Consider the following 12854-nt stretch of genomic DNA (forward strand, 5'->3'; position numbering starts at 1 on the left):
TTTCTGAATGGAAACATTCCCTCCTGAAAGAAGGAGGGAGTCAGGAGAGATAACTAATCTGGGAAAAGTTTTCAAGGACAGCCGCTATTTAAAGGGTAAACAACTGCTTGGAGAGAGACACTTACTGGCAAGCTGCCTGCAAGTTGCACAGGGTGCACCAGAGATGCAGCTTCTCTGAATTGTCATTTATGTTGGGGTGGTTGTTTTAGTGATGCAGCTGCCTCTGAGTCACCCATGTTCCTGTAAGTAACCCCTCACCCTGCTCTGCAAGTAGTTCCAATAAACTCCTGGTTCATCAAAACTGGTTTTGGTGCAGTGGTACTTTGGTCTGTCATCTGATCTCCCCAGGGAAAACGTTTCCCATGACAACAACTGAAGCAACATCAAAGATAAAGAATAAGCATAGGAAGTAAATGGTATAACGAATTCATCTGTGAAGTCAACAATCACCAAGCACTTAATTTATATCAAATTGAAAAGTTTATTTTCCTATAGTAACTTATCACAAAACAACTTATTGGCAAAAGGGAAAGAAAATTTTAATATATAAACATCAAGTTGAATTTTATAGGATAGCAAATACGATTTAATGGTGACAAAATATGTTCTTTTCTGAGGATTTATATTTTTATTAAGAGTCAAAGATTTGGGTGGCTTCTTTTGTCTTTTCACATTTTAGTACTCAAAGCTTTCACTTTTTAAAAATTTAGTTCTTTTACTAAGTGCTTAAGATTTTAATACTTTTACAATTTTCTGTTCCTCAAGAAAGAAAGCATGCTTGTTCCTGTTATGGTCATGTTAGCACACAAAAAATCAACAAAATGCCTGCATGTGATGTATTTTTGATTTAGACAAGCTCATAAAATTTCTAGGTCTCACAGCATGAACACTATGCAGTCTCCTTGGGAATAGTCTATGTGCAAATTTTGGTGTTTTTAATCTTCTTCATATAAATGTAAACAATTCTATTAAGACAGTGTTTGGGACAGTCTCAGTTGTTAACAGCTATAATGCAGGATAGCCTATGTCATATGCCAGAAAATTCTGAGTGTCTCTAGTCATAATCCTCATACGTGTTCATAGATTTATTTTTTAAAAGTGTTTAGAGTTGTTTTTTAAAATAATAGAGTATTAAATATTCACAATTTAATTTTAATCATAATAATCTATCAAGTTAAAATAGGTGACTTGTGTCAATAAAACAATATTCCATTTCAATTCTGTTTCATCTGTTAAACACTTGGGAGATTTTATCTAGCCTATCACTGTATTAAAAAGGAAAGCTTATAGGATGCTTTTTAATAACTAGATAGGAACATCTTATTACTATGTCCATTAAACAGGACACTTCTGAAATACTTACAAGAAATTTCAGAAAATTTCATAATTGCTAAAACACTTTTTCACACATGCCTGCAGTGCTTAATTTTATATGCTAGTGAGTGTGATATAAAAACATTTGTTTAAAATATATTGTAATTATTTCTTTTTTATAGTTTTAATTATTTGTGTGTGGTAGTGAGAAGGGGGAGAGGTAGGGAAAGAGATACAAAGAGACAAAGACAGAGACATTACCAGCATCCGAAAGCCTCTTACAACTGTAAATGAACTCCAGTGCATTTGCCACTTTGTGCATCTGGGTTTATGTGGGTATGGGGTTATCAAACCCAGGCCAAGAGGTTTTGCAAGCAAGTGACTTTAACTGCTCAGACAGACATCTTCCTAGCCCAAATTATAGATATTTTAGAGAAGTTTAAATTATAATAATTTACTGAAGAAAACATAATTAACGTGATAACTCATCTTTTAAATTTGTAAGCCATAAGATTACATAAAAATTAATTCATTTCTCTCTATAACAGTAGCATCTCAAATAATTTACTAGAGATAGTAGAAATAATTTTGAAATACTAACACTAATCTTATAAATAAAATTTGAAATTGATATGAAGTAGTGGAAGCCTTTCAAATTTAAGATCCTACAATTATTTTCAGTATAACTAAAACAATAAATAGAAAACTTTCTGGACAAAATCTAGATGCATACCACCTGTAGCTCCCCAACTTGGAAACTGTCTTATGAAATATCTATTGAAGAGAGGTAAAAACTAAGGATGGGGAGCTAGAGAGATGGTTCAGCGTTTAAGTGTACGATTTGTGCAAGCATGAGGGCCTGAGACTTCCTGTGATCAAATCTTCCCACCTCATGTAAAACAATTAGGCAAGGCCAAGTTTGCCTTTAACTTCTGTCCATCAGGTGAGCAGAGACCCAAGAAGTCTCAGAACCCTGTAAGCTTTGGAATCAGTAAAAGGAGTCTGGGTTAAAATAAGACCAGTCAGAAAAACTCCATTGAGTGGGATACCCGACATTACCCAAGGTACAGGTGAGCATATGGGGTGTTGTAAGGGCACATATATGTGCAAATATCACACACCACATCACACACATGCATATATATATGTTCACATACACAGCACAAATACAAAAATAAATGAGGAATAGCAAAGGACAGAGAGGGGAATTCTTAAACCTTATCCTAGACCTGGACATGTAATTCATAGTTAGAATACTTGTACAGCATACACAAGGTCTTAAGTTCAGCCTGTAGCACTAAAAAAACCAAAAACAATGAAAAAATATCACTTGTCTAATAAAATATGACGTATAACCTGAAAATCACTTTTTAGAATTCTAGAAAAAGCAAAAAATAATGGTTATTAGAAGCTAATCTGTATGTAATGGTGTGTGTGCTATTATTTAAAACAAAAGAGATGGATCAATTTCCTTCCTCAAATATTATCATTACAATTCTTAATTTTAAGTAGCCCAAAAAACATTTTTTCTACTTTTATTAGAGTGGACAGACACTGTTGTAACTTGCTAAGTTATCAGTATATCACACTCCCTTGCCTAACATTTAAAGTATCAATACACAAATAATGGACTCTTTTGAGTTGGGCCAGAGTTGTAGAAATGAGAATCACAGCTTTTCCTTTTTAAAATATTCAGGTTTTTCCATTACACATTTGCTCTTCTTTTTCTTCAAGGTAGGGTTTCACTCTAGCCTAGGCTGACCTGGAATTCACTATGTAGTTTCAGGGTGGCCTCAAACTCACAGCAATTCTCCGACCTCTGCCTCCCAAGTGCTGGGATTAAAGGTGTAGGCCACCACTCCTGGCCACATTTACTCTTTTTAACTTAATATGAATGATATAACTGGAAATTTCCATGAGCATAAAAAAATTTCCCAATGTGGAAAAACTTGGACTTTAAATATATTAGCTGATTTCTTCATTACATTACCTGTAATATTCACATATTTGCCCATAAACATTTTTTTGAAGAACAAGGCATGATTTAGAACTGATTCAATATACTCAGTCTAGTGACAAAGAATTGGCAGTAAGTTCATACTGGTTTTCTCTTTCAATTACATGCATTTAATGGCTTATGCAAGAAATAAATAAGGAATACATTTAACATCTTAGAAAACAGTTTTTGCCAATTAACTAAAAATATTCAATATTCTCAGCACATATTTTATAAAGGTGATGCCATTTGATTGATCTCATTTCAAATGCATCATGTAGCGGGTGTTTTGGTTTATGATAATTTTGTTTCATAAAAATAAGTATAAAAGGCTTGTTTGAATTTTTTCTTCAGAAAAATAGATTTTGAAATGAATGATTCAAGAATTTATGTGTCAAAGAAACAAATTTTAGCAATTTAAAATATTAGATTTTTTAAATTTAATTTATTTGTTTTCTTTTCAGCAAATACAGGCAGTTTGGTACCATTGTTTAGGCTCATCCATGATCTACCCCCTCCCAATGGACCCTCCTTGTTGATGTAAATGGGTCGTGCATGAGCTTTTGATCAGAGAAACCTACAAAGTTTCCCAAAACAATGACAGACTTCTGTCAGAGTACTTGATGACCCACCAAAGGTCAGTGGTAAGACCCTATTGCTGAAGACTCCATACGCAGCTGACACCTAAAATGGAATGGCATGGCTGGAAGCCAGGAGAGAGTCAGTCCCCAGACAGTCAGAAGGTGCTACATGGGCAACTGGGGAAAATGACCAATATCTGTCCAAGCAACTCATGGTCTAACCTAATTAGCAACAAATAATCTGATGTGATGCCCACACAAGTGCAATAGTGGCACACAGCCATGGTGGGGAACCAACTGCTCTTGATTTGGCTAACTGATCCACTCAGTGGTACCAGACCCATAGCTGGAGCTGGGAAACAAGTCAGAACCATACCCAAACATAAGCCCACTCTCCAATTTCAAGCTACCATCAATCATGGGGTACAAGAGGGCCTACACCTATTAAACTGTCTATCAAAAAGTAAGTGTTATCTCAATTTTCCAGGTGCTAACTTACTCTCCATTGGAGAATCTGCTTCTCTTTTTCAGATAGATGCAGATCCTAAGGAGAGAGCTGCCCCAACATACCTCAAAAGGGGCCCGACTGAAACTACAGATAATTGGCGAAACAAGCAAGGGTGATGTTTTCCTGATGAACCTGATACCAGCACAAAGGGGAAGGAGACCAACACAGAGAAAAATCAACTCCTACCAAATCAGAGAGCCAGAGCCTCAGAGACCCCCAACACCTCAGCACTGAAGCAGACCAAAAATGAACCCAACATGGCTCAGGGAAATTTTGCGGAAGAGGGGGTGGGAAGAATGTCAGAGTCACATGTTGGGTCATGATATGCAGAGACATTTATCATACCAATAACTGTGGGCTAACTGCACAATGCACGACCCATTTACATTAAAATATTAGATTTTTGATGAAAAATTCCTACTATATGAAAAGCCTATGAAGAATAAAATGAAAACTGCTATTATCCAGTAATAATTGGGTAACTTAGTGCTCCAAAAAAAGGTATATGGACAGAACACAAATGAAGGGCTATACATTAAGCTAAATATATTTTATTTAGGCTTTTAACTCTTTTGGTTAATATCCTTCAAGTAAGATAAATGATATTATCATAGATTGAAAGAGTATCACCAAATTAGGAATATCTTCTTTATGGAATAACACTCTGCAAAGAGTATGTCTGATGATTATATATATCACATGAAAAAAATGACTAAATAAACTTGATTTTTGTTAGTTGCCATAACAATTATTCCTCATCAGGTCTAATTTCAAAACAAGAGAGATGAAAATAGTACAGCACAAAGAAACAAAAAGAATCTGGTAATTTTTTTGTTTTCTTTACATCAGGAATGATACTTTAGAGTCAAAGACTATGTAGGTATAATGGCTTATACATTCAATATGACAGGAGTTAGAATTACCTGAGGGATTTTTTTGATTGGATTAATTAATTAACTGTGGATGGCACAATAACATGAGTTAGAATTCTTGTTGGGAGCTATGAATCAAACCTCGGCCATGTTAACAGAGATCGCCATATAGCAAGTTAAGTTTCTACTTCTTCCTCTAATATTCAACTACCAGAAACAAAGAAATCGTACACTTGGGTGAATACTCCCCCATGCTACCGATAACTGATGAAGAAACAAAGGCATTGCGGCTTAACCAGTAACTCTGTGACCTTTGGCCTGATTATGTCCCCTTCCCCCTACAACCTTATATAAACCTACATGTAAAAATAAAATCTTGAGACCTTGACAAACACCTAGCTTGGTCTCCTCCTTGTGTCTGTTTGCCTTCTCCCATTCAGCTTAACTTCTCCTCGGGTCCTTGTTTAACTCCCCGCTGGCCAGGGCAGATTCTGGACTATATAAAAAGAAAAGAGCTGGCTGAGGAGCAGAATACATCATTCTCTGCCTCCTTGCTGCAGATTGAATATGACAAGCTGCCTCACGGTCTTACCACCATGCCATCCCTGCCATTATGGATTCTACTCTCTAGAACTGAAATAAGCATTTTCTTCCTATAACTGATTTTTTTTGGATAATTTTTTTTTTCAAGTTATGGTCTCACTGTGGTCCAGGCTGACTTAGAATTAACTATGTAGTCTCAGTGTAGCTTCGAACTCTCAGCAATCCTCCTACCTCTGCCTCCCAGGTTGTAAGGCGTGTGCACCACCACACCCAGTTTGGGATGATTTTTTCCCCGCAACAAGAAGTTGACTAATACAGTAGGCATGAGAAGAAAACTCTTGTTAGAGTTTTGTTCAATAAGATAATATTAGTATGTTGTATGTGCTAAGTATTATATAGAAAACAAAATAAATAAAACTATGAGTTAGATACAATTTTCTTCCTTGGAAAAGTCCACTGTGAATTGGAGGATCATACAATGTGTACGTGTGGCCTTCCTTCTCATCACCTCTCACATTACACCAGCCAATAAAATATTCCTATTTTCTTCTGAGCACTGCATATTCTTTCTCATTCTTCTTTGTTCATGTAATTTATTTTGTCCAGATAACTTTTTACTCAGAAGACATTTACTCATTTTTCAAAACCAATGCAAACATTTCCTATACTTTCTGCATCCCTCAGCAATGTTCCTCACTGTCACACTATAGGGTTTTCTACATATTGATGCTCTTCTTTTAACAACTTTTATCTTCTTTGATGGACTATATGGATTTGGAGTGTAGACCATGCTTTTTCATCTTTTCATTTCCATTGGTAGCATTATTGTAGCACAAATATAATATTGAAAGAATAAATAGATATAAGGCAAGAAGTAAAGAGAGATGTAAGATAGAATTTCCCATTTCCAACAGTATAACTCTTGATCTAATCAATTCTGCTTGTTGTTTAGACATCTTACCTCCTTATTTTATAATGGCATTTAGAAGTACATATAAATCTCTGCTCATAATTTAATTTATATTCACATCCATTGCATACACTTCTGACTTTTACTCCATTTCAGAGGGGTAAAAGAGTTACACAATTCATCTCTTTGGAATATGTTACCAAATAACTACTGAGTAAATACAGATAAACAAAAAAATTTAGTATCTTGATTGCTTTTCTATGTTAACTTTCAGAGGAGCTCAACCACATAATAAAGTATTAAAATGATCCAATATAAAGGTGCTTTCACCAGAATTATAGAGAAATTAAAGCTCAGCATATGAAGGAATTCATAACACTCTATGGCTCAAAGTGAAAAATTATCTATCTACACAAAACATTTTTAATACTGTGTTTTAAGGTTTAGTTCAGCAAACCTTGGGCCAAATTATAAAACCAACTGGTCTACACTAAGTGTAATACTGTCATTTATGTTACTATAGCCTAAAGTGACAGTTTGAGAGTTTGTTGTACATGCTTATCAGATATAGACTATGAGCATCAAGTTCAAATATAAACACCTAATTATTATATAGATGATGTGGCAAGCAGGAAACTGCTGGATCATATGCCTGTCTCTTGTCCACTTCCATCTTATTTTCAGAGCCAACTTGATTTGAATTTGGAGACCAGTGTGCTAAAAACACCATGGATTCCTTCCTTACTCCAAGTACCATAACTTTGAAACCTGATTCAAATAGAGTACAAGTTCATATTCTATAAGTAAGCATTTTTAGCCACTGAGCAATCTCTGCAGCCACTGGAAGTGCATATTCTGGTATGAATCTATTTGTTTGAGAAGCTAGGGAAAAAAGATCCCAAAAGTGTCATGCAAAAAATGTGGCAAGACTCCTGAAATGACACTCTTAAAAAGTACTCAGACTCGCCAGGTGTGGTGGCGCATGCCTTTAATCCCAGCACTCAGGAGGCAGAGGTAGGAGGATCACTGTGATTTTGAGGCCACCCTGAGACTACATAGTGAATTCCAGGTCAGCCTGGGCTAGAGTGAGACTCTATCTTGAAAAACAAAAAAAAAAAAAGTACTCAGACTCAATAGTTATTAGGCATTTGTGATCTACATTAGGTGGTCAATAAGCATATAAGCATGGTCACTTTTCTTAGATATTTACAGTTTAGTGGAATGAAGACATTAACCTCATATATAGATCCTACATATTTATTTATTTATTTATTTATTTATTTATTTATTTATTTATTTTTTTACTTGTAGCACAGTTTACTATCAAACTCCACTTACTGGCCAGAGTGGAGTGTTAGCAAAAACATGCCACTGATGTCACATACTTACACTTGTGAGTTCATCAGCCAGCTGTGGCCTCAACTCCAAACTCTAACAATGTACACCTAACTTTTCAATTTTGTATCTATGTAAACAATATGATATGAAATGACATAGGAAACCATGAGAGGGGAATAAGAGGTGGTGAGAAATGAATGGGGGAGGAAAAAAGGAAACATACACCATGAAAGCAGAAAGATGACTGAGGGAAGAGAGCATAAGGGTGTTGAGATTGGAGAAAAGAAGGGGGAAGAAAAAAACTAAAATTTGTTTGAAAAATATAATGAAACATAAATCTTTGCATGTTAGTAATAAGTAAAAATTAAAATTAAAAAACACATTAGCCTGATAAACTCCAGTAAACATATAATTAAAAATGAGATGGAGATTAAGGGGAGTGTAAGTATGGGGGATTATTTTAGACCATGTAAGAGGAAGTAGTTAACACCTTCTGAAAAATACAGTGAGGGTACAATTGAAATATGGAAGGTAAATAGTCTTTGCAAATAATTTTTAGTTATGTCTTTTATTCTTCCTTATTCTATTGCCTTTTAGTGGAATTATATGAAATGATTGATGACCTTTAATAAAAGTAGTGACCTCCACTGATACTCCTCTTTTGCAGTTGCCTTCATGTGTTCTTTTCAAATATTATTATATCAAGTTATACTTTTTAATACCCTCACATTCCTGCTCTTGTTTCCCTGGGGCCCTTTTCAGTAGGTTTATGGTATTCACAGTGGGGCCACGGTCAGTCTGTATGTGGTAGTGGAGGGGCAATGCCTAAGAATATCCCTACACACTTGGTGGCTCTTACAATTTTTCTGCCCCCTCTTCTACAATGTTTCTTGAGCCTTGGCAGGCCTGGCTACCTAAACCATATGTCAAGCTGCATCCTTTGCTTTATATTCTATAGGCCCTCCCCTGTTGATCTCGCCTCTTTCTAATAGCTTAATTCCTATATCTCTGAGATTTTCAAATTTATATCTTCACACAATTCTCAGCTTCAAATTCATGTCACTTCCTTTAAAATCCAGAGGTATTTCAAATTCTAGAAATTTAAAACTCAATTTATGTTTCTAATAATGCATTCCTACAGTAATTATCTATCCTCAATCCTGTAAAAATAATCTATACTTTCTTAATATCTTGAAGAGACTTCATCTTTCTATGTCTTTTAGTTCATTCCTCACATTCATCAGAATATCTCTATTATTTTCTGCTTAATTCAGGCTCCTCCTCAATGCTTATATAGACTATTTCAAATATTTACCAACTGTTCTCCACAACTTTATGTAAACCCACCTCATTATACCATTTTCACTACTACCCATTCCCATCTTAAAATGATTTTTAATCATTCTTGGGTGGTTCTCCAATATCCATATTAGGAAACAAATATAAGACACTTTATAGTCTGGCCCCATTCTTTTAAAGCCTAATGTCCTGTCACTGTCTCTCACCTATATTTATCATTCAAAATAACTTATCATTTTAAAACCATATGAGGCATGTTTTTTATTCTGCGTATTATATGAGTTATTTTCTCTGTCTGGGATGCTTTCCCCTTTCTTCTCCCATCCACTCCTCCATTAGATTGATTAAATATTAACTCTTATGCAATATGCACGTATTTATCTTATTAAAATGAGTTATTTGATCTTATGTGTTTCTGTTATATTTATAACATACTCTTAGTAATTACATTAGTAATAATTATTTGCTTTCCATTCTCCCTAACTAAGCTTTTTAAGTGGAGAAGTAGGTACTACTTACTTAACTGATGAAGTGATATTGATTCTTGAATTATACTGTATTTAATTATCTATTTTACTGTATTAATCAACATGTCAATAATAGTCACTATTAAGTGTGTGCTTAATACAAACATACTCTTATTTATTTTCATAATACCACAAAGAGGAGGTATTGCCTCAAGTTGAAGTAAAATAACTATGGCAACACTGAAAATATTTGATTACAGGTATCCATACTTGACTAAGCCGAGATTCAAACCTAGATTATCAAATTACATAGCTCATCTTTTTTCTTTCTTGGTGTAGCTTTCTACAACCTTCACTTACAAATTACTGGAAGAATATAATACCAGCCAAGATTTTATCCACTCACCTCGTCTTGATAAGCAACCTATGATCTTTCTAAACATCTAATTTGCTATCACAATCTGGGAGGAAGCTTATTTTGACACTAATTATTCTCACCCAATTATACATTGCTCTTTCACAAAAGAAAGTAACCATATATTTTATTTTCATTGGCTATATGTAAAGGATATTCAAGTCATTTTATTATTTTAAGTCTTTTCTAAAATAATATCATTTAATATTCCTAACAATCATTTTTGGGAGAATTGGACTGTGTAATTTATCATATACAATTGTGTTTTTAAAATGCTACGGTGGCTCAATGTAAGAGATTTCTCAATGGTCAGGGTTGGTTTTTTGCAAAGCCTGACAGTCCAGGTTAAATACACAAAGTGGCACATGTATTTGGAAATAATTTCTAGTAGCAGGAGGCCCAGGCATGCTTATTTCTCCTTGTCTCTGCTTGAAAATAAATAAAATATCCAAAAATAAAATAAAATGCTGCTATGAAAACTTGCCTTTTAAATTCTAATTTGTTTTTCAAGTGGCTAGATATATTTTTGTCAGTTCAATTATGAGCCTCTTTATCACTTAGCAAAAACATAAATTTAAGAAAGTAGGAAAACAGTAAATTTAGCTAGTTAAAAATTAGGAGAGATTGGGCTGGAGAAATGGCTTAGTGGTTAAGGCACTTGCTTGCAAAACCAAAGGACCCAGCTTCAAATCCTCAGGACTCATGTAAGCCAGATGCACAAGGAGGCACATACATCTGGACTTAATTTGTAGTAGCTGGAAGCCCAGGTATACGCATTCTCTCAAATAAATAAATAAATAATTGTAAAAAAAAAAAGAACTAGGAGATATTTTTCTTTACTTGCATTCAAATTATTAAAAAGAGAAAAAAAACAAAAGGAACAAAAGAAAAATGAAAGACAGTCTCTCCTTTTTCACAAGCTTCATGTTCTTACCAGTGCACACAGAAGGTCAACTGCCTCCAAGATCAGCTCCTGATGGCCAATGCGGCTGACTCCCAGATCTTCTAGTTCCTGATGTGTAATGCGTAGTAACTGGTCCCCACTTATCTTCTCCCTCTCAAAGTTCTTAATATACTGTTGCAAACAGTCATCAAGGCCTACAAAATAAAGTATGAAAGATTACATTGGAAAATAAAACATTTGAGCCAAACAAATTAGTGGGTTGGAAAAAGCAATTGTTACATCTACTATGTCATAAGTGCAATCTATTTTGATATTGAGCTAGTATAATCATCTACTTTTTCCAATCTACATATAACCAAAATGATTACTTCATGATATTTATTCTTCACTGTTAAGCTACTATCTGAATTTTCTTCAGTAATTATAAAAAAAAAATCTTTAGTTCTTTCTTAACAGTTCCACACACACACAAGTTATTAGAATGATGGCCCATAAGGTGCACTAGTAGACAGACTCTCTTATTTTAGAGTTATTTGCATCAAACTCTTTTTTATTTTATTCCACTTCTATAAAATGCTTGATTAATCTATCCTTGTGCACTCTGGAATTCTATCTTCTACCAGCTTAGCAGTACTTCAATTTAAAAAAAGTATGCTCATTTTCAATGAATTTCTATTCATTGACTATGTATATGTTCAAACTTTGCCATCCTGAAAAATAAAACAATATCCTTCCAATGAGTTCTTTGATTGTGTGCTTTCCAATGATATCCTCTCAAAGTCAAAGCTCCTTAACTTTATTTTTTATCTGAAATGAGCTCCCTATTCCATTATCATGTGGATTTCACCCATGTCCATATTTGATGTTATTCTCTTGAAAATGTAGTTTTCAAGATTAGCTATGGCAACTGGTAAGTGATTATTCAGGCTACAAACTGAATTAGCTTCAATGACCTACAGTGGTCTGACACAAATGATGACTTAATTAATATTAATTAATAGGTAAGACATACCTAGAAATAAAGTAATAAACCAAGTGGTACTGATTATAATAATGACGATAAAACAGTCCATAGTAGACTACATTCTAGTGAATATTAAGAGGGAATAGAAATTATAACCAAGTATAGGAAAAAGAGATAGGGTTAGAGCAGATGAGATAAAGGAACAAGTCCCCCACAAAAGAGATACTACATAGCCTTCAGAGATGAAAATGTTATTTCTATAAGTGGCTTTGTTCTTGATAGCATCTAGTACTAGGCTACACATGACCTTAATATATTCTCAAACTTCCTTAAAGTAACTTGAGTTACTTTGTGGTTTCCTTAATACTACTCTTTTTTTCATTCCATTGATATGGGAATATTAGTGAGAGCTGAGATTATCTCACTGGACATAGTAACATGAAGGTCACCAGTGACACCCATGACAGTTGTTTTCACAGTGATGCAGTAGGTCAGTATTCAATGAGTTAAGGAGCTTTCAAAATAGATTATACAAGAGAGCAATAAGCAGATACCTGAAAAATATATGATACTGTGTTTTTGAGATGTTAGAGATTTAAAAATATTTAAATACAGATAAGAACCATTTATCTCTGTTAAAAAAAAGAATGAAAGAGACAAAAGGTACGAATCCAGGAAGATTATGACTATAAGAATATGAGGGATTTCCTAAGTACTTTAAGACTACTGTTTAGATCTAAATG

At 34.3% G+C, this 12854-nt stretch overlaps 1 protein-coding gene and 1 non-coding gene across 6 annotated transcripts in view; both read right to left on the minus strand.

Annotated features, from left to right (window-relative positions):
- Positions 1-12854, minus strand: part of Cnksr2 (connector enhancer of kinase suppressor of Ras 2) — a 304624-nt gene that overhangs the window by 252637 nt on the left and 39133 nt on the right. For all 5 annotated transcript variants that reach the window (XM_004670647.3, XM_004670646.3, XM_045140782.1 and 2 more), the window contains exon 2: positions 11178-11341. In XM_004670647.3, the coding sequence (XP_004670704.1) occupies positions 11178-11341 (164 nt within the window). The remainder of the gene's footprint in view (positions 1-11177; positions 11342-12854) is intronic.
- Positions 8028-8168, minus strand: LOC123456928. Its single transcript, XR_006634789.1, has one exon. It is a non-coding gene; the product is annotated as a small nucleolar RNA SNORA62/SNORA6 family (small nucleolar RNA).

The sequence above is a fragment of the Jaculus jaculus genome, chromosome X (assembly GCF_020740685.1).
Source record: "Jaculus jaculus isolate mJacJac1 chromosome X, mJacJac1.mat.Y.cur, whole genome shotgun sequence".
NCBI lineage: Eukaryota > Metazoa > Chordata > Mammalia > Rodentia > Dipodidae > Jaculus > Jaculus jaculus.